This window comes from Balaenoptera physalus (assembly GCF_965194825.1).
Source record: "Balaenoptera physalus genome assembly, chromosome: 5".
NCBI lineage: Eukaryota > Metazoa > Chordata > Mammalia > Artiodactyla > Balaenopteridae > Balaenoptera > Balaenoptera physalus.
The window spans coordinates 83,448,977-83,472,317 of NC_138884.1; the positions used below are offsets into that span (position 1 = coordinate 83,448,977).

Below are 23,341 nucleotides of genomic sequence, written 5' to 3' on the forward strand. Positions count from 1 at the left end.
AGAAGTACAATTTTTCTTCAGGAACAAAAGAATTCAGATTTTCCTCCCAGGTCAACTGCCAGGCCCAGAATCAAGAACCATCCTAAACATCCAGCCCCTGGAAAGGTCAGAGTGTTTGCACACACCCTGCAGTCTAAGCACCTGTTTCTCTACAGAGACGGAGTTGATAGTTGGATTAGAGTTGAGAGTGGATGTGTCAGGCCACCATCTCATCAGAACTCTGATCACTTTGAGGCAGATGGAAGAGATGAAAACAAAGGAGACAGGTAAGATAGATGGAAACAGCCAATATTATTTGATTTATGTCTTATCACTTTCCACAAAAGATTTAATATGACTTAATGGCAGAGTATATGCAGTAAAACAGTAAAATGTAAATAGAGATTAAAAGTAAGAACCAAGCAAAACATAACTTAGAAGAGGAGATCTAGACAAGGAAAAACAAAATAAGTAACTTTTACCTTGAGCTGGATTAATGGACAGATTAGCTAGGAGGTTGCTTGGGACACTGATGTCTAATGAATAATAAAAACATCACTGGGGTAAATTCACACAATGTAAATTGGTCCTACTCCCATTAAAGTAGACAGAATGAAATTAAAATTCAAAACACCCCTTACTGTACTACTTTATCTCTTTTTTCTTTCCAGTTTTACTGAGCTATAATTGACATACAGAACTGTAAGGTATACAGCATAATGATTTGACTTACATTCATCATGAAATAATTCCACAATAAGTTTAGCAAACATCCATCATCTCATATAGATACAAAAGAAAAGAAAAAGAAAAAAATTTTTTTCTTGTGATGAGAACTCTTGGGATTTACTCTCTTAACAACTTTCATGTATAACACATAGCAATGTTAGTTATGTTTATCATGCTATACGTTACATCCCTAGTACTTATTTATCTTAAAGCTGGAAGTTCGTACCTTTTGACTGCTTACATCCAATTCCCCTTCCTCCAACCCCTCACCTCTGGTAAGCACAAATATGATCTCTTTACTACTTTATCTTTTGAATATTTTCCCCCTACCCATATATAATTTTAGTGAGTTAGATGTCAGCAAAGTGAGCTGAGGTTCTAAAAACAACTAAAGCCAGACATAGGTCTGCTTATGAGGGTGAGTAGTTCAGTTTACTAAAGTTAAAAACTGTACTTCTAAGAAGTTGTTTTGGAACTCTATAGCATCTACAAGTTAAAAATATTATAACAGAAAAATGCAAAGATAACAACTAGATAAATAGAAAATAGTCTGACAAATATTTTGGATAGTATTAATGCCTACCTCCTATATTGTGCTTTGAAGATACTGCATTTTTTACAAATTGAAGGTTTATGGCAACTCTGCACCGTCACAGATGATGGTTAGCATCTTTTAGCGATAAAGTATTTCTTAATTAAGGTATGTAATTGTTTTTTTAGTCATAAGGCTACTGTACACTTAGGAGGCTACCGTATAGTATAAACATAACTTTTATATTCACCAGGAAATGAAAAAACTCATCTGACTGGCTTTATTGCAATATTCACTTCATTGCGGTGGTCTGGAACTGAACCTGCAATATTTCCATGGGATGTCTGTATGTGAGTCTGTCTGTCATAACTTCTTAGAAAAAAGTTTCTCCTCATCTCCACTGTACAAAAGTTTAAAATATATCTTTAAAATTTCTGTCTGAAAAAGATCAAGTTTTTTACCTGCCTATCAAATTCTACATCTCAGTGTGGTCTTACATGTAGCCCATTCACTAATAAACCTTTTTAAAGCAGTTCTTCTAACCTTTTTCCAGAAAAGAGAATCTTGACTACAATAATAATGTATGATCTACCTCATTCAAGTACCTATCTATAAAAATACCTAGAACTATTTTTAAATTCATATCATTTGAAGGAAAAAATGGCTTAATTGAGAACTACTAATCATATACATCGAAATGAAGAAACTGTACTTATTAATATACAGTTAACTTGAACTTTCTCTAAATAATTCTACAATTTTACCCTGAATTGACATACACAACTTTCTCTAAATAATTCTACAATTTTATCCTGATATTAACCAAAAGTTCCTTCTCAATAAGAAATTAATCTCCCTTACCCAGCCTGGCCAAGAGAATAGACTCTGTGTTGGTCTCGTCTGGATTTATCATCTTCCAAATTCTACTAGGAACCTTGTAATTTAAGCCTGTAATACATTTAACATATTATTCTGAGACTCTGCAAAAGCACAAGGTTCACTGAAATGAACAAAACTTTAATAACTGCTTTTGGTGGATGACAACTTTCTCTAATATGCTTTGTATTAAAGGTCATTTCTTTCTGCAAACTTAGCTCTAAGGTCTTTGTTTCTTTTTACCACCATGATTATCCTTCTATGCTTCTGTTCTCTGCTCTGGGTGGAGCCAAGAGCTCCTATGGTAAAAAGAGACATATCTCTACTGGGGTCCAAGCAGAAAACAACTAACCCAGTGGGCACAGAAAACCTGCAGTGTCACTACTTTTGAAACACATTTGAGGAGCTCCATTTGCTGCAATATCTCAAAGCTGTTATTGTTAAATAATTTAATACCCCAAACCACATGGGCTGCATACAGAGCTGCACACCACAAGCACTGTTTCATGTTTATAGAATAATATTTAAAGTCCTTTCTCACAGCCTCCTTCATTTGATGGCTGACAAAACCCTGGGAAACAGGTAAATAAGACATAATTATCACCATTTTATAGCTGAGGAATATGAGTCTTAAATCTTTAAGTGATGGCAAAAATCATAGCCCGTAAAGTCAGATTCTAATTCCAGTGCATTCACTTGGTGTGAGTTCTTCATCCATTCATCTTAGTTTCCTCCAATCTCTTAAACCAGTTGTGAGGATTAAATGGATCAGGGATGAAAAGCACTGGTACGCTAATCGCATTTTACTACTGGATGTCCAATAAATAGCATGAATCTCCCTTTTTCCCTCCCTCAGATATCTGGGTCTGACCACTCAGCCAATAAATGGCAAAATTCAGAAGAGAATCCAACTTTCTGACTCCTGAGCAAGTAGAAAAATAGCAGCTCAAGGCCCACAAGTCCCTTGGACAATTATGCTTTATGACTTGTCGATAATGTGAAAATTTCTCCCCAGATCCAAGTTTTGTGCAGCCTGACACTTAATTTGGAAGATCTTTAAGAATACAAAACTGAGAATATCAGATTAGGGTATAAAAGTGCTATTTATTTAGAAGGAGAAAAGAAGTCACAACAAATTGTAAGTTTTAAAAAGCCTTAATTTCTCTTTCTGATTTTTGTTGTTAGCGTATAGGAATGCCAGAGATTTCTGTGCATTAATTTTGTATCCTGCAACCTTACCAAATTCATTGATTAGTTCTAGTAGTTTTCTGGTCTTTAGGATTTTCTATGTATAGTATCATGTCATCTGCAAACAGTGACAGTTTTACTTCTTCTTTTCCAATTTTTTATTTCTTTTTCTTCTCTGATTGCCATGGCTAGGACTTCCAAAACTATGTCACATACAAGTGGTGAGAAAGGACATCCTTGTCTTGTTACTGATCTTAGTGGAAATGCTTTCAGTTTTCACCACTAAGTATGATGTTTGCTGTGGGTTTGTCATATATGGCCTTTATTATGTTGAGGTAGGTTCCCTCTATGCCCATTTTCTGCATCTGTTGAGATGATCATATGGTTTTTATTCCTTAATTTGTTAATATGGTATATCACATTGATTGATTTGCATATATTGAAGAACACTTGCATTCCTGGGATAAATCCCCCAATCCCATTTACCATTGCAACAAAAAGAAGAAAATATCTAGGAATAAACCTACCTAAGAAGGCAAAAGACTTGTATTCAGAAAACTATAAAACACTGATAAAAGAAATCAAAGATTACATAAACAGATGGAGAAATATAACATGTTCTTGGATTGGAAGAATCAATATTGTGAAAATGACTATACTACCCAAAGCAATCTACAGATTCAATGTAATCCCTATCAAACTACCAATGGCATTTTTCACAGAATTAGAACCAAAATTTTACAATTCATATGGAAACACAAAAGACCCCAAATAGCCAAAGCAATCTTGAGAAAAAAAAAACGGAGCTGGAGGAATCAGGCTCCCCAACTTCAAACTATACTGCAAAGCTACAGTAATCAAGACAGCATGGTACTGGCACAATAACAGAAATATAGATCAACAGTACAGGATAGAAAGCCCAGAGATAAACCCACACACATATGGTCACCTAATTTACGACAAAGGAGGCAAGAACATACAATGGAGAAAAGACAGCCTCTTCAATAAGTGGTGCTGGGAAAACTGGACGGCTACATGTAAAAGAATGAAATTAGAACACTCCCTAACACCATACACAAAAATAAACTCCAAACGGATTAAAGACCTAAATGTAAGACCAGACACTATCAAACTCTTAGAGGAAAACAGGAAAAACACTCTTTGACATAAACCACAGCAAGATCTTCTTTGACCCACCTCCTAGAGTAACAGAAATAAAAACAAAAATAAACAAATGGGACCTAATTAAACTTCAAAGCTTTTGCACATCAAAGGAAACCATAAACAAGACGAAAAGACAACCTTCAGAATGGGAGAAAATATTTGCAAATGAAACAATGGACAAAGGATTAATCTCCAAAATATACAAACAGCTCATGGAGCTCAATATCAAAAAAACAAACAATTCAATTAAAAAATGGGCAGAAGACCTAAATAGACATTTCACCAAAGAAGACATACAGATGGCCAAGAGGCACATGAAAAGATGCTCAACATTGCTATTGTTAGAGAAATGCAAATCAAAACTACAGTGAGGTATCTAGAAAAAAAATCTAGAAACAATAAATGCTGGAAAGGGTGTGCTGAAAAAGGAACCCTCCTGTGCTGTTGGTGGGAATGTAAATTGATACAACCAACATGAAGAACAGTATAGAGTTTACTTAAAAAACTAAAAATAGAACTACCATATGACCCAGCAATCCCACTACTGGGCATATACCCTGAGAAAACCATAATTCAAAAAGAGACATGTACCACAGTGTTCATTGCAGCACTATTTCCAATAGCCAGGACATGGAACCAACCTAAATGTCCATCAACAGGTGAATGGATAAAGAAGATGTGGCACATATATACAATGGAATATTACTCAGCCATAAAAAGAAACGAAACTGAGTTATTTGTAGTGAAGTGGATGGACCTAGAGTCTGTCATACAGAGTGAAGTAAGTCAGAAAGAGAAAAACAAATACCGCATGCTAACACATATATATGGAATCTAAAAAAAAGAAAAAAATGGTACTGATAAACCTAGTGGTAGGGCAGGAATAAAGATATAGACATAGAGAATGGACTTGAGGACACAGCTGGGGAAGGGGAAGCTGGGGCGAAGTGAGAGTAGCATCGACATATATACACTACTGAATGTAGAATAGTTAGCTAGTGTGAAGAAGCAGCATCGCACAGGGAGATCAGCTCGGTGCTTTGTGACCACCTAGAGGGGTGGGATAGGGAGGGTGGGAGGGAGGCTCAAGAGGGAGGGTATATGGGAATATATGTATGCTTATGGCTGATTCTAACAACAGAAACTAACAGTATTGTGAAGCAATATACTCCAATAAAGATGTATTAAAAAAAAAAGCCTAATAAAAATGAAAACATTACAAAACCAAAAAGATAACATATTTATCAACTATCAAAAACACCTCTGTAATACCTTTTTCCTCCATTTTTTGCATACTCTTTGACCACTTCTTCATATAATCATTTTGACACATTTTCCAATACAGAGACTAGCAGAATAAGTCATTGTTTTCTTCTAGCACAGTTGATTGCTTCACTTTATTGCAGACAATTTTACCTGCAGTTTGGTCTGAAACTGCCAACTTCATTAAGGCAAGATATATCAGATATTCTAAGGTGCCATCTGATGTGCTAGAGTACATAAAATATGCAACTTCACCAGTTGGTCCTACTGCTATAGATTTGTGTCCTATAAACACAGGAATTCTGATCAATTCTATTTCATGTATATCCCACACACACACACAAAAGATGGAGTGTTACTGACTAGAAAGAACTTCTGCTTTAATTAGGTATCAATACGAACTGAATCCTCCATTTACAATTTTACATGTCTGATAGTTGAGAGAATTTTCCATGGACTAGTTTCTGGCTCCATACATCCCAAGCTTTGTTTCACCCCTTTTCCTACCAACACACTTCTGGAGCTAGTTTATATCATGATACTGTAGCTTTAGGTGAGGATGCCAGATGAGCATATAGATAGGGAGCAGAGGAGTGTCCCTATAAACTATGTGAACACTAGAACACCTAGCAATAACAGGTATATACTAAAGTGACTGCAAACTACACAACTTATCTCATAAATCCCTTAGCCAGATCCCCAAAATGCATACACTCCCTCCAAGGCCACATACCATGAGAGAAAGCATGTCAGAGGAAAATTTGGAGTGGAGAAAATAGTCTTAACTGATTGCTATTAAAATATTATATATGTTTTCAAATTTATGAAACATATGACCATTAGAACCCACTGCTAGGGCCCCTCCTTGCAGGGCCTGAGATGGGGCTAGTGCAAGTGAGGGACCCTGGGGCTTCAGCTTCAAAGGAAATCCAACTCTGCAGAGATCCATCCCCCAAGCAATGCCAGGGAGCCAACTTAATCAGATGCCTCCATTTTTGTTTACAAGAGGCAAAATACTTCTAGGATTCTCAAGCAATTTAAAAAGATAAGTTAACTCCTTACAAAGACTACCTTTATGCCCCTTTTAATTTATTTATTCTCTTGGACCAGTCTTGTTGCTTTGAAAAACCTGAGGAACATCTAGGCAAAGAAAAGCAAAGGATTTATAGCCGGAAAGAAAACATGTCTATGTATTGGTTGTTCACCCTATGACATTTTGACACCTGAGAACATTTTAGAACATTTCAGCTCTAAACCTAACTTTGATTTGCCCATGTTGTATTACCAATTCAGATTCACTTTAACCCTGAAAACGCCAAGTTGAAAAGATTCTGTAGCACCTAGCCACAGATTGTTTCTATTCTGACTTGTTTTCATTTCACCATGGATCTCTGAGCAGTCACTGAGCTAATCCAATTTTCAGGCCCATTAATCTGGAATTTCAACTCAAAGGAGAGAGGATGCAGCTCCCTGATGGGTTGGCAGGGCAGAAGCAACTGTGACAGCAACATCTTAAAACTCCTGCTGCCTACAGATCAGTGTGCGTGCCATTTCCCCTGACCTACTTATGGAGGGCTCCTTAAATGCCCGGGGGGAAGGCAGGGGAGGCTACAGCTTGTCTTTTCCCCATTGTTTGTCCTAGCAAGCCTAACCTTCAAGCACTGTGAAATGGACAATGCAGGTTTTTGGAATCCCAAGGTCTTCCACTCCAGTCTCTCCAGTTTGACCATCAATTTCCTTTAGAATCCACAGTTTTCTTTACTGTCCTTCTCCCTTCTAGTAACCTGTTTTTGAGGAAGATATGATTGAAAAGAAAACAAGAACAAAATGCCCACACTCAGGTGCAAACGAGTACATTTTAGTGTTTCACTAATGGTGTTTATGGACACTGGCTGCATATTAAAATTACCAGGGACTTTTAAAAACAATGCCAATACCTGGGCCCTAATCCAGACTAATAAAAGCAGGCACTCTGGGGGTCAGGTCCAAGCGTGGGGAATTGTCTAGTATCTCCCCAGGTGAATCTATTTTGTCGTTTTATTTTCATGGAGAAAGGAAACAGAAGGGAAAATCTGGAGCACCATTTGCAGAATTTCAGGCAACAGAAAGCAAGGGAGATATTTTAGGGAGAGATGGCAGAGGGCTTTTTCAGCAGCCTTAAAATCCCTGAAGTAGTCGATTTACTTCTCCCATTCATAGACAGAGCCTGCTCTAAAACTGCTTTCACCTATAGCAACCACATTAGAATTAAACAGACCAATCGAAGTGCCATTATCTTGTAACAATTCAGTACCAGGACATCTGTAAAAAGCTGCTTTCATATTTCGATTATGGATTTCATCCACTGTATTCTGTGCATGTCACAAATAGTGACAGCAGATGTCATTATAGGACAGAAGTTTTTCATTTCTCTGTTAATGTTGTTTATTAACAAGCACTGTGTGAGCATGCATTGTGGAGACCTGTCCTAGGAGCCATTAGGAAATTAGGAAATAATGGCAGAGATAATCCCTCCTTAGCTATAAAATCCTATGATTCTGAGGCAAATCTCTTCTATGAATGCTGAACACTTTAGAAAGACCTCTCAGGAGACGAAATCTTGGAGGCATCAAAGAGCAAATTATCCCGCCAAACTGTTTCCTTTCTGATCTGCCTGAAATTGCTATTTCTTCTAGATGCATCAATGTAAGTTTCACAAACTTAATTTCGAAAAGGTGATGTTACACTGTAGCACCTACTACCCCCTTGGCATATATTGGTCACCAGATCACCTAGAACAAATTCCTCAAGGTTTAGAGCCCTGAGCAGGAAAAGTCTATACGAGAAAAAGGGACCAGAACAGTACAAGCCGCTATGAGGTGGCATGAACACTGCAGGCTGGGAAAGGACACGGATGCCCAAAAGAAGAGCTTCAAGCGGATGGTCCCAGAAAGGGCAGGAGACAGGGTCAGAAGAACATGGATATCACTATCTCTGCCTACTTCCCAAGTGTTGCCTTGGCACGTTCAGGCTTTATGTTTTCAGGACAACCTGTTGCTGGTTTGAACCTTTTTGGCTCTATGGTCTTCATGTTACTTGACCATTCTCCACCAGTTTTCACCTGGCTTCTTGCAACCTGGCTCCCCCTGCTGCCTGCTCCTAGTTTCTAACTCTACCTTTCACTAGCTGCCGCCACCACTGCCTGACCCCAAATATAGGGTAGGATGATGTCCCTTTAAAACAAAGTTGAAGAGTGAACTGCGGGTCATTGGGAAGCAGAAGAGAAGTAAGATATTACGTGGTGGTAATAGTAATGGCAATTGTATTACTAAGACACCGCATGTTTATTAGTGAATAGGTGTGTCAGCAGTGATCAGGGAGTGCTCGCATTTCTAGGAATGTGTTCCTCCCTTTCTGCCTTCCTCTCAATGGGGGGTATTCTTATACTATTCTCTGTCTAGAAAGAGTGTTCAGAGCACATGTGAAAAACTCACATAAACCCCAGTATGAATGGAAAGATCTGGGTATGAGTTTCCTGCTAAATAGTGAGTGAGACCTGAGTCTAAATGAACACTATAGTATTTTTATGTGGAAATTCTAAGGTTAACATAACCTGTAGAATTACAGGATATACACATATCTAAGGTATTTTTATGATGTTGCTTTTACATGCTACCTCCATTAAGAAAACTTAGCATTTGTTAGACCAACTGTCTTTATATCTTAAGACATCATTATAATCACACATTAAGAAAACATATTTATGTTCTGAAATATTCTCTACCCCAAAAGCATTAAATCATACTTGCTTTTCATTCACTACATGTAACCTGCATAAAATAAAGTTACTTGGAATGCATTGCAAAGTAGGCTAGGATTAGTGAAACAAGTCAAATTCAGAAGTTCCCAGTCAACGGTAAATGATGTTGAGAGAGTTATTTTAAATGAAAAATTGAACAATATGCCCCAGATAGTATGAAGGCTTTGTCAATGAAAAATACTTAGTCAACAGTCAATCTAAGAAAGAAATAGAGAATTTTATTCGGGCTAACCTGAGTATTATAACACAGGACACAGCCTTTCAGGAACTACCGAGGACTATTTCCCCATTAGAAGTCAAAGCACAGTTATATAAGTTTTTGAGACAAAGGGTTACACATCAAAGGGTTATACATCAAAGTAACATAATGACAGTTTGCATAGTCCAACAAGGTGAGTAGTAGGTCATCATGACCCCTTACAGGATTTAGGAGGAATGTTATCTCCTAAGGAGTTATCTTGCTGGCACCAGGAGTTAATTGCTTTTTTTGGTGAGCAGGCATTCCTGTGTTTTCTAAGGGGATCTAGTTAAGGTACAATGCAGATGCACAATGCACACTAAAGAGGAGCAGATAGTGGCTCAAACAGCAGAGAAAATTTTATGTTAAATATTTCTTGTCCTGCCTTAAATATAATTTCACTCTGTCAGCTTAAATAAATATATCTCAAATCAGTTGGACTCAAAGTACTGGCTCTAATGTTCAAATTTAATTATAAATACAAATGATTTTGTGACAATCCAACTGAGATTATAAGGTTGCTGTAGCTTTAAAAAAAGTTACACTATAAAAAAATCTTAGCTTTGTTTGCAGCAATACCTTGCTAAAATACAACAATAGCAATTAAACTAAAAAGAGTAACCTTTCAAGGGGAAGAATGGTATGAACTTTCTTTTTCAATGGTTATTTGAATTAGCCATGGATGGCACTGAAACAACAAGAATTTATAAGCAGACAGAAAAGATCATTTGAATTGAAAAATAATTCCTAGCATGTCATCCAAGTAAATATAGAACAGCAAAACCAAGTCCTGGATGTTTTAGTGGGTAGTCTACTCACATGGACTTACCCTAAGTACATTTAGATCATTAAGACCAATAAAGAGTCCCTATTGTGCCCCGTACAATGGGATTTGGCAAAAAAAATTTTTTTAAATAAAAAGGATTAAATTGAGTTAGTGAAGGTGGCTTTTAATCAGGCATCAGATTTAGTTAAAAAGTAAGATTTGAAGAAACAGCAAGAACAGCTATGGGCCTATCTCATTCATTTACTTATTCAATGAATGTTTTTTGAGTACTTATTATGGGTCCAGCACTATAAGTTCAGAGGATTTAGTGGTGTCCAAGATAGCTCTTACAGAGCTTACTCTCTAGAGAGCAGTCTTTGGCCTAGTGTATCATAGCCTTGAGAATGGAGGATCATTTTTCAATGGGTACCTGGGCACGGGTGGTTTTAAGAATATTAATTTCTAAATGTGGTATATACATATGGTATTTGAGAATGTTCTAATTTCATTCTTTTACATGTAGCTGTCTAGTTTTCCTATCACCACTTATTGAAGAGACTGTCTTTTTTCCATTGTATATTCTTGTCTCTTCTGTCATAGATTAATTAACCATAAGTGCAGGGGTTTATTACTGGGCTCTCTATTCTGTTCTGTTGATCTATGTGCCTGTTTTTGTGCCAGTACCATACTTTTTGATGACTATAGCTGTGTAGTATAGTCTGAAGTCAGGAAGCATAACTCTTCCAGCTCTGTTCTTCTTCCTCAGGGTTGTTTTGGCTATTCGAGGTCTTTTAAGTTTCTATACAAATTTTAAAATTATTTGTTCTAATTCAGTGAAAAATGTCATTGGTATTTTGATAGGGATTGCACTGAATCTGTAGATTGCCTTGGATAGTATGGTCATTTTAACAATGTTAATTCTTCCAATCCAAGAACATAGTATATCTTTCCATCTGTATGTGTCATCTTCGATTTCTTTCATCAGCGTCTTGTAGTTTTTGGAGTACAGGTCTTTTACTTCTTAGGTAGGTTTTTTCCTAGGTACTTTATTCTTTTTGATGTGATGGTAAATGGGATTGTTCCCATTCTGATATTTCGTTGTTCGTGTATAGAAATGCAACAGAATCCTATACATTAATTTTGTATCCTGCAACTTTACCAAATTCATTGATGAGCTCTAGTAGTTTTTTGGTGGCATCTTTAGGATTTTACATGTATAGTATCATGTCATCTGCAAATAGTGACAGTTTTACCTCTTCCTTTCCAATTTGGATTCCTTTTATTTCTTTTTCTTGTCTGATTGCCTTGGTTAGGACTTCCAAAACTATGTTGAATAAAAGTGGTGAGAGTGAGCATCCTTGTCTTGTTCCTGATCTTAGAGGAAATGCTTTCAGCTTTTCAGCACTGCGTATGAAGTTAGCTGTGGGTTTGTCATATACAGCCTTTATTATGTTGAGGTAGGGTCCCTCTATGCTCAATTTCTGGAGAGTGTTTACCATAAATGGATGTTGAATTTTGTCAAAAGCTTTTTCTGCATCTTTTAAGATGATCATATGATTTTTATTCCTCAATTTGTTAATGTGATATATCACACTGTTTGATTTGTGGATATTGAAAAATCCTTGCATCCCTGGGATAAATCCCACTTGATTATGGTGTATAATCTTTTTAATGTATTGTTGGATTCTGTTTGCTAATATTTTGTAGGGGATTTTTGCATCTAGTTTCATCAGTGATATTGACCTGTAATTTTCTTTTTTGGGGATATGTTTGTCTGGTTTTAGTATCAGGGTGATGCTGGCATCATACAACATTCTCTAACACCATATACAAAAAAAGGAAACTCAAAATGGATTAAAGACCTAAATGTAAGACCAGAACCTATAAAACCCTAGAGGAAAACATAGGCAGAACACTCTGACATAAATTATAGCAATATTTTTTTTGGATCTGTCTCCTAAAGCAAAGGAAATAAAAGCAAAAATAAACTAATGGGAACTAATTAAACTTAAAAGCTTTTGCACAGCAAAGGAAACCATTGATAAAACAAAAAGACAGCCTACTGAATGGGATAAAATATTTGCAAATGATCTGACCAAAGAGGTTAATATTCAAAATATATAGACAGCTCATACAACTCAACATCAAAAAACCTAATAGCCCAATTAAAAAATGGGCAGAAGATCTGAATAGATATTTTTCTAGAGAGGAAATGCAGATGGCCAACAGGCAAATGAAAACATACTCAACATTGCTAATCATCAGGGAAATGCAAATCAAAACCACAATGAGATATTACCTCACACCTGTCAGAATGGCTATCATCAAAAGGACTGCAAATAACAGATGTTGGCAAGTATGTGGAGAAAAGGGGACCTTTGCACACTGTTGGTAGGAATGTACCTTGGTGCAGCCACTGTGAAAAACAATATGGAGGTTTCTCAAAAAACTAAAAATAGAACTACCCTAGGACCAGCAATTCCATTCCTGGGTATATATCCAGAAAAAACAAAAACACTAACTCAAAAAGATACATGCACCCCAATGTTCATAGCAGCATTATTTACAATTGCCAAGATATGGAAGCAACCTAAGTGTCCATCGACAGATAAATGGATAAAAAAAGTGGTATATATATATACAATGGAATACTACCTAGCCATAAAAAAGAAGGAAATTTTGCCATTTGCAACAATATGGATAGACTTGGAGGGTATTATGTTAAGTGAAATAAGTCAGATAAAGAAAGACAAATACTTTTGACATCATTTACGTGTGGAATCTAAAAAATACAACAAACTAGTGAATATAACAAAAAAGAAACAGACTCACAGATATAGAGAACAAACTAGCGGTTACTAGGTGGGTGAGGGAAGGGGGGGAGGGGCAAGATGGAGCAGGGGCAAGATGGAGTAGGCGATTAAAAGGTACAAACTATTATGTATAAAATAAGGTAAAAGATATGTTGTACAACACAGAGGATATAGCCAATATTTTACTATAACTATAAATGGAGTATAACCTTTAAAAATTGTGAATTGCTATATTGTACACCTGTAATCATATAGTTGTGCATAAATATAACTCAATAAAAATTATATTAAAAAGTTAAAAATTAATAAGTGTGGTATATACAATGAAATACTATTCAGCCTTTAAAGAAGAAAATTCTGCAATATGCAACATGTCAAATGATTAAATAAGATAATATAGGTAATACAAACAAATTTTATTTAACACTTCTTGAAGCAGGCAGGCTCCACAATCAAGAGTTCCGAGAACAGCAAAGTAAGGGAAAAGGGCTGCAAGCTTTCATAGAAAAAGGCAAGCAAGAAACAAGAAGCATGGGGCTTAAGTTGATTGGCTGTAGTTGCACATCTGACTTTATTTAGAATGATCAAGGAACAAGGAAGTAAGTATAGAGCCCAGAGTTGGCTTGGTGTTTGGGGACTGGCTGACAGGATATACTATGCTTCTGGTCAAGTGGAACATTTATAGTTACACAGACATTATCTAAGTTTTGGTTTGCTAACATGGCACCCTGAACAGGACTGCCTCCATCTTGGGCCTAGAAATTTATTTTAACTTTCAACATGGATGAACCTTGAGGACATCATGCTAAGTGAAATAAAGCCAGGCACAGAAATACACACATTATATAATTCCACTTATAAGAGGCACCTAAAATAGTCAAATTCATAAAATCTAAGACTAGACTGGTAGTTACCAGTGACTGCAGAGAAGGTGGAAATGTGGAGTTATTAATCATCAGATATAAAGTTTCAGTTAAGTAAGATAAATAAACTCTAGAGATCTGTTGTACAACATTGTACCTACAATCAACAATAATGTATACAAAATTTGTTGGGAGGACAGATTTCATGTTCTTTTCTTACCACAATAAAATGTTTAAACAACAATACAAAATATCAATTTCTAGATTCTCCATTTCCATATACATTCTACCAAAATTGTGCTGAGAACATGACTGTGGTCCAGTTATCATGATGGATCTTTTCCCACTTCCTATTTCATAATCATCTTTGCCCCACCATACAAAAAAAGGCATAACTTCCTCCCGTCTCAAATTTTACTGTGTGCCTATGTAGGAGGATTGCTGAGAGTATTGTGGGATAAATGTGATTGTGTACAAATTCATTCACATCTTTATTTTTTCCAGGAAAAATTTAGGAAGTGCTTCTTATGTTGCAGGCACAGTGGTGGGTTTTTCTTTTTTTTTTTAAGTTTTTTTCTTTTGATGCAGACCATTTTTAAAGTCGTTATTGAATTTGTTACAATATTGCTTCTGCTTTATGTGTTGGTTTTTTTGGCCAAGAGGCATGTGAGGGGCTTCCCTGGTGTGGCGCAGTGGTTGAGAATCTGCCTGCCAATGCAGGGAACACGGGTTCGAACCCTGGTCTGGGAAGATCCCACATGCTGCGGAGCAACTAGGCCCGTGAGCCACAATTACTGAGCCTGCGCTTCTGGAGCCTGTGCTCTGCAACAAGAGAGGCCGCGATAGTGAGAGGCCCGCGCACCGTGATGAAGAGTGGCCCCCACTTGCCACAACTGGAGAAAACCCTCGCACAGAAACGAAGACCCAACACAGCCAAAAATAAATAAATAAATAAAAATTAAAAAAAAAAAAAAAGAGGCATGTGGGATCTTAACTCCCTGAACAGGGATTGAACCTGCACCCCGTGCACTGGAAGGTGAAGTCTTAACCCCTGGACCGCCACAAATGTCCCAAAGGCACTGTGTTAAGCACTAGGAAAGTACAAACAAATAGTCTCTGTTCACTCCCCTTGAAGAAAAGGCAATCTGTTAAGAGAGACCGCTGTGTTAAAATAAAATAAATGTAGCAAAAACAAGGGTAGAAATATTACTCAAATTAACTCATAAAAAAAGGTATGGAAATAACTGTTAATTGCTTGTTTTATTTTCAGATACTAAATTACAGCAGAAATTGCAATGCTTATGTATCTTTGCTAGTGGATTTCAGGGTTTTTTTCCTGAATATTTATTTTTTATTTTTTAATTTTCTTTTTATTATTTTAACATCTTTATTGGAGTATGATTGCTTTACAATGTTGTGTTAGTTTCTGCTTTATAAAAAAGTGAATCAGCTACACATATACATATATCCCCATATGTCCTCCCTCTTGCATCTCCCTCCCACCCTCCCTATCCCACCCCTCTAGGTGGTCACAAAGCACCGAGCTGATCTCCCTGTGCTATGCGGCTGCTTCCCACTAGCTATCTATTTTACATGTGGTAGTGTATATATGTCCATGCCACTCTCTCACTTCGTCCCAGCTTACCCTTCCCCCTCCCCATGTCCTCAAGTCCATTCTACGTCTGCGTCTTTATTCCTGTCCTGCCCCTAGGTTCTTCAGAACCAATTTTGTTTTGTTTAGATTCCATATATATGCATTAGCATACACTATTTGTTTTTCTCTTTCTGATTTAACTTCACTCTGTATGACAGACTCTAGATCCATCCACCTCACTACCAATAATTTTGTTTCTTTTCATGGCTGAGTAATATTCTATTGTATATATGTGACACATCTTCTTTATCCATTCATCTGTCGATGGACACTTAGGTTGCTTCCATGACCTGGCTATTGTAAATAGAGCTGCAATGAACATTGTGGTACATGACTCTTTTTGAATTATGGTTTTCTCAGGGTATATGCCCAGTAGTGAGATTGCTGGGTCATATGGTAGTTCTGTTTTTACTTTTTAAGGAACCTCCATACTGTTCTCATAGTAGCTGTATCAATTTACATTTCTACCAACAGTGCAAGAGGGTTCCCTTTTCTCCACACCCTCTCCAGCATTTATTGTTTGTAGATTTTTTGATGATGGCCATTCTGACTGGTGTGAAGTGATGCCTCACTGTAGTTTTCATTTGCATTTCTCTAATGATTAGTGATGTTCAGCATCATTTCATGTGTTTGTTGGCAATCTGCATATCTTCTTTGGAGAAATGTCTATTTAGGTATTCTGCCCATTTTGGGATTGGGTTGTTTCTTTTTTTGGTATTGAGCTGCATGAGCTGCTTGTAAATTTTGGAGATTAATCCTTTGTCAGTTGCTTCATTTGCAAATATTTTCTCCCATTCTGAATGTTGTCTTTTCGTCTTATTTATGGTTTCCTTTGCTGTGCAAAAGCTTTGAAGTTTCATTAGGTCCCATTTGTTTATTTTTGTTTTTATTTCCATTTCTCTAGGAGGTGGGTCAAAAAGGATCTTGCTGTGATTTATGTCATAGAGTGTTCTGCCTATGTTTTCCTCTAAGAGTTTGATAGTGTCTGGCCTTACATTTAGGTCTTTAATCCATTTTGAGTTTATTTTTGTGTATGGTGTTAGGGAGTGTTCTAATTTCATTCTTTTACATGTAGCTGTCCAGTTTTCCCAGCACCACTTATTGAAGAGGCTGTCGTATCTCCACTGTATATTCTTGCCTCCTTTATCAAAGATAAGGTGACCAAATGTGTGTGGGTTTATCTCTGGGCTTTCTATCCTGTTCCATTGATCTATATTTCTGTTTCTGTGCCAGTACCATACTGTCTTGATTACTGTAGCTTTGTAGTATAGTCTGAAGTCGGGGAGCCTGATTCCTCCAGCTCCGTTTTTCTTTCTCAAGATTGCTTTGGCTATTTGGGGTCTTTTGTGTTTCCATACAAATTGTGAAAATTTTTGTACTAGTTCTGTGAAAAATGACACTGGTAGTTTGATAGGGATTGCATTGAATCTGTAGATTGCTTTGGGTAGTATAGTCATTTTCACAATGTTGATTCTTCCAATCCAAGAACATGGTATATCTCTCCATCTGTTTCTATAATATTTAATTTCTTTCATCAGTGTCTTACAGTTTTCTGCATACAGGTCTTTTGTATCCTTAGGTAGGTTTATTCCTAGGTATTTTATTCTTTTTGTTGCAATGGTAAATGGGAGTGTTTCCTTAATGTCTCTTTCAGATTTTTCATCATTAGTGTATAGGAATGCAAGAGATTTCTGAGCATTAATTTTGTATCCTGCTACTTTACCAAATTCATTGATTAGCTCTAGTAGTTTTCTAGTAGCATTTTTAGGATTCTCTAGGTATAGTATCATGTCATCTGCAAACAGTGACAGCTTTATTTCTTCTTTTCTGATTTGGATTCCTATTATTTCTTTTTCTTCTCTGATTGCTGTGGCTAAAACCTCCAAAACTATGTTGAATAATAGTGGTTTGAGTGGACAGCCTTCTCTTGTTCCTGATGTTGGAGGAAATGGTTGCAGTTTTTCACCACTGAGAACAATGTTGGCTATGGGTTTGTCATATATGCTCTTTATTATGTTGAGGTAAGTTCCCTCTATGCCGTCTTTCTGCAGGGTTTTTATCATAAATAGGTGTTGAATTTTGTCAAAAGCTTTAACTGCATCCATTGAGATGATCATATGGTTTTTCTCCTTCAATTTGTTAATATGGTTTATCACATTGATTGTGGTTTATCACATTTGCATATAATTGAAGAATCCTTGCACTCCTGGGATAAACCTCACCTGATCATGGTGTATGATCCTTTTAATGTGCTGTTGAATTCTGTTTGGTAGTATTTTGTTGAGGATTTTTGCATCTATGTTCATCAGTGATATTGTCCTGTAGTTTTCTTTCTTTGTGACATCTTTGTCTGGTTTTGCTATCAGGGTGATGGTGGCCTCGTAGAATGAGCTGGGGAGTGTAACTACCTCTGCTATATTTTGGAAGAGTTTGAGAAGGATAGGTATTAGATCTTCTCTAAATGTTTGATAGAATTTGCCTGTGAAGCCATCTGGTCCTGGGCTTTTGTTTGTTGGAAGATTTTTAATCACAGTTTCAATTTTAGTGCTTGTGATTGGCCTGTTTATATTTTCAATTTCTTCCTGGTTCAGTCACAGAAGGATGTGCTTTTCTAAGAATGTGTCCATTTCTTCCAGGTTGTCCATTTTATTGGCATATAGTTGCTTGTAGTAATCTCTCATGATCCTTTGTATTTCTGCAGTGTCAGTTGTTACTTCTCCTTTTTCATTTCTAATTCTATTGATTTGAGTCTTCTCCCTTTTTTTATTGATGAGTCTGGCTAATGGATAATCAATTTTGTTTATCCTCTCAAAGAACCAGCTTTTAGTTTTATTGATCTTTGCTATCATTTCCTACCTTTCTTTTTCATTTATTTCTGATCTGATCTCTATGATTTCTTTCCTTCTGCTAACTTTGGGGGTTTTTTGTTCTTCTTTCTCTAATTGCTTTAGGTGTAAGGTTAGTTTGTTTATTTGAGATGCTTCTTGTTTTTGAGGTACACTTGTATTGCTATGAACTTCCCTCTTAGAACTGCTTTTGCTGCATCCCATAGGTTTCAAGTTGTCGTGTTTTCATTGTCATTTGTTTCTAGGTATTTTTTGATTTCCTCTTTGATTTCCTCAGTGATCTCTTGGTTATTAAGTAGTGTATTGTTTAGCCTCCATGTGTTTGTATTTTTTACAGATTTTTTTTCCTGTAATTGATATCTAGTCTTACAGTGTTGTGGTCGGAAAAGATACTTGGTACGATTTAAATTTTCTTAAATATACCAAGGCTTCATTTGTGACCCAAGATATGATCTATCCTGGAGAATGTTCCATGAGCACTTGAGAAGAAAGTGTATTCTGTTGTTTTTGGATGGAATGTCCTATAAATATCTATTAAGTCCATCTTGTTTAATGTATCATTTAAAGCTTGTGTTTCCTTATTTATTTTCATTTTGGATGATCTGTCCATTGGTGAAAGTGGGGTGTTAAAGTCCCCTACTATGATTGTGTTACTGTTGATTTCCCCTTTTATGGCTGTTATCATTTGCCTTATGCATTGAGGTGCTCCTATGTTGGGTGCATAAATATTTACAACTGTTATATCTTCTTCTTGGAACGATCCCTTGATCATTATTTAGTGTCCCTGTTTGTCTCTTGTAATAGTCTTTATTTTAAAGTCTATTTTATCTGATATGAATATTTCTACTCCAGCTTTCTTTTGATTTCCATTTGCATGGAATATCTTTTTCCATCCCCTCACTTTCAGTCTGTATGTGTCCCTAGGTCTGAAGTGGGTCTCTTGTAGACAGCATATATACAGGTCTTGTTTTTGTATCCATTCAGCCAGTCTATGTCTTTTGGTTGGAGCATTTAATCCATTTACATTTAAGGTAGTTATAGGTATGTATGTTCCTATTACCATTTTCTTAATTGTTTTGGGTTTGTTACTGTAGGTCTTTTCTTTCTCTTGTGTTTCCTGCCTAGAGAAGTTCTTTTTGCATTTGTTTTAAAGCTGGTTTGGTGATGCTGAATTCTCTTAGCTTTTACTTGTTTGTAAAGGTTTTAATTTCTCCATCGAATCTGAATGAGATCCTTGCTAGGTAGAGTAATCTTGGTTGTAGGTTTTCCCCTTTCATCACTTTAAATGTGTCCTGCCACTCCCTTCTGGCCTGCAGTTTCTGCTGAAAGATCAGCTCTTAACCTTATGGGCATTCCCTTGTATGTTATTTGTTGTTTTTCCCTTGCTGCTTTTAATATTTTTTCTTTGTATTTCATTTTTGTTAGTTTGATTAATATGTGTCTTGGCGTGTTTCTCCTTGGATTTATCCTGTATGGGACTCTCTGTGCTTCCTGGACTTGATTGACTTTCTTTTCCCATATTAGGGAAGTTTTCAACTATAATCTCTTCAAATATTTTCTCAGTACCTTTCTTTTTCTCTTCTTCTTCTGGGACCCCTATAATTCAAATATTGGTGTGTTTAATGTTGTCCCAGAGGTCTCTGAGACTGTCCTCAATTCTTTTCATTCTTTTTTTGTTATTCTGCTCTGCGGTAGTTATTTCCACTATTTTATCTTCCAGGTCACTTATCCTTTCTTCTGCCTCAGTTATTCTGCTATTGATTCCTTCTAGAGAATTTTTTATTTCATTTATTGTGTTGTTCATCATTGTTTGTTTGCTCTTTAGTTCTTCTAGGTCCTTGTTAAATGTTTCTTTTATTTTCTCCATTCTATTTCCAAGATTTTGGATCATCTTTACTATCGTTATTCTGAAATCTTTTTCAGGTAGACTGCCTATTTCCTCTTCATTTGTTAGGTCTGGTGGGTTTTTGCCTTGCTCCTTCATCTGCTGTGTGTTTCTCTGTCTTCTCATTTTGCTTAACTTACTGTGTTTGGGGTCTCCTTTTCACAGGCTGCAGGTTCGTAGTTCCCGTTGTTTTTGGTGTCTGCCCCCAGTGGCTAAGGTTGGTTCAGTGGGCTGTGTAGGCTTCCTCATGGAGGGGACTGGTGCCTGTGTTCTGCTGGATGAGACTGGATCTTGTCTTTCTGAGGGGCAGGACCACATCTGGTGGTGTGTTTTGGGGTGCCTGTGGCCTTATTATGATTTTAGGCAGCGTCTCTGCTAATGAGTGGGGTGGTGTTCCTGTGTTGCTAGTTGTTTGGCATAGGGTGTCCAGCACTGTAGCTAGCTGGTCATTGAGTGGAGCTGGGTCTTAGCATTGAGATGGAGATCTCTGGGAGAGCTTCCGCTTTTTTTTTTTTTTTTTAAACATCTTTATTGGAGTATAATTGCTTTACAATGGTTTGTTAGTTTCTGCTTTAAAACAAAGTGAATCAGCTATACATATACCTATATCCCCATTTGCCATTTGATATTAAGTGGAGCCGGGAGGTCTCTGATGGACCAATGTCCTGAACTCGGCTCTCCCACCTCAGAGGCTCAGGCCTGACACCTGGCTGAGCACGAAGACCCTGTCAGGCACACGGCTCAGAAGAAAAGGGAGAAAAAAAGAAAGAAAGAAAAAATAAATAAATAAAATAAAATAGTTACTAAAATAAAAAATTTTTTAATTAAAAATAAAAATAATTTAAAAGTAATTTTTAAAAAAAGGAAGGAAGAAGGAAGAGAGCAACCAAACCAAAAAACAAATCCACCAATCATAACAAGTGCTAAAAACTATACCAAAAAAAAAAACCAAAAAAAAATGGACAGTCAGAACCCTAGGACAAATGGTAAAAGCAAAGCTATACAGCCAAACTCACACAAGGAAGCATACACATACACAGTCACAAAAAGAAAAAAGGAAAAAAATATATATCTATATTTTTTAAAAAAAGGAAGAGAGCAACCAAATCAATAACAAAACTACCAATGATAATAAACTCTAAATACTAAACTAAGATAAACATAAAACTAGAAACAAATTTGATTCAGAAAGCAAACCCCAAGTCTACAGTTGCTCCCAAAGTCCACTGCCTCAATTTTGGGATGATTTGTTGTTTATTCAGGTATTCCAGAGATGCAGGGTACATCAAGTAGACTGTGGAGATTTAATCTGCTGCTCCTGAGGCTGCTGGGAGAGATTTCCCTTTCTCTTCTTTGTTCACACAGCTCCTGGGATTCAGCTTTGGATTGGCCCCGCCTCTGCGTGTAGGTCGCCTGAGGGCATCTGTTGTTTGCTCAGGCAGGATGGGGTTAAAGGAGCAGCGGATTAGGGGGCTCTGGCTCACTCAGGCCAGGGGGAGGGAGGGGTACGGAATGCAGGGCAAGCCTGCAGCAGCAGAGGTCAGTGTTACGTTGCACCGGCCTGAGGTGCGCCGTGCATTCTCCCGGGGAAGTTGTCCCTGGATCACGGTGCCCTGGCAGTGGCGGGCTGCACAGGTTCCCAGGAGGGGCAGTGTGGATAGTCACCTGTGCTCGCGCACAGGCTTCTTGGTAGCTGCAGCAGCAGTGTTAGTGTCTCATGCCCGTCTCTGGTGTCTGCGCTGATAGCCGCGGCTAGCACCCGTTTCTGGAGCTCTTTTGGGCGGTGCTCTGAATCCCCTCTCCTCACGCACCCCGAAACATGGTCTCTTGCCTCTTAGGGAGCTCCAGACTTTTTCCGAGACTCCCTCCCAGCTAGCTGTGGCGCACTAGCCCCTTCAGGCTGTGTTCACGCAGCCAACCCCAGTCCTCTCCCTGGGATCCGACCAAAGCCCGAGCCTCAGCTCCCAGCCCCCGCCCGCCCCGAAGGGTGAGGAGACAAGCCTCTCAGGCTGGTGAGTGCTGGTTGGCACCGATCCTCTGTGCGGGAATCTCTCCACTTTGCCCTCCGCACCCCCGTGGCTGCACTCTCCTCTGCGGCTCCGAAGCTTCCCCTCCGCCACCTGCAGTCTCCATCTGTGAAGGGGCTTCCTAGTGTGTGGAAACCTTTCCTCCTTCACAGCTCCCTCCCACTTGTGCAGGTCCCATCCCTATTCTTTTGTCTCTGTTTTTCTGTTTTCTTTTGCCCTACCCATGTATGTGGGGAGTTTCTTGCCTTTTGGGAAGTCTGAGATCTTCTGCCAGCATTCAGTAGGTGTTCTGTAGGAGGTGTTCCACAAGTAGATGTATTTCTGATGTATTTGTCAGGAGGAAGGTGATCTCCACGTCTTACTCCTCCGCCACTTTGAAGGTCTCTCGGATTTCAGTTTTAAGAAAGTAATCAAGACATTTGGACAGAGGCATCTTCACTGCTTTCTGTCATTTTACTTACAAAATTGGATTCTCTACCTAAGTTGAAGGTATCCTCAAATCAGATAATGTCTATAATGATTGTCTCCTCCTTTTTATATGTCACTTCTTGGAGTGACATATAAGAAGACTTCATTCAGTAACTAATAAATATCAGAGCCCTCTTTAGAGTTTCCTGTTGAATGCTGGGTCTACTCAGACTGAATTTGGGAGACACTGTAAACAGAATAAAACATAAAGAAGAGAAGGGGAGAATGTGTCTATTGTCCTTAATACAGCC

At 37.6% G+C, this 23,341-nt stretch overlaps 1 protein-coding gene across 14 annotated transcripts in view; it reads right to left on the bottom strand.

The window, feature by feature from the left end:
- Positions 1–23,341, bottom strand: part of GRXCR1 (glutaredoxin and cysteine rich domain containing 1) — a 364,380-nt gene that overhangs the window by 173,601 nt on the left and 167,438 nt on the right. For 8 of the 14 annotated variants that reach the window (XM_082464270.1, XM_082464269.1, XM_082464266.1 and 5 more), the window contains one exon: positions 13,673–23,277. In XM_082464270.1, coding sequence (XP_082320396.1) covers positions 16,482–17,981 — 1,500 coding nt within the window. In that variant the 5' untranslated portion in view covers positions 17,982–23,277 and the 3' untranslated portion in view covers positions 13,673–16,481. Of the gene's footprint in view, positions 1–141; positions 228–13,672; positions 23,278–23,341 lie in introns of those variants that run through there. The other 6 variants (XM_082464259.1, XM_082464258.1, XM_082464260.1 and 3 more) reach the window with 2 other exon arrangements.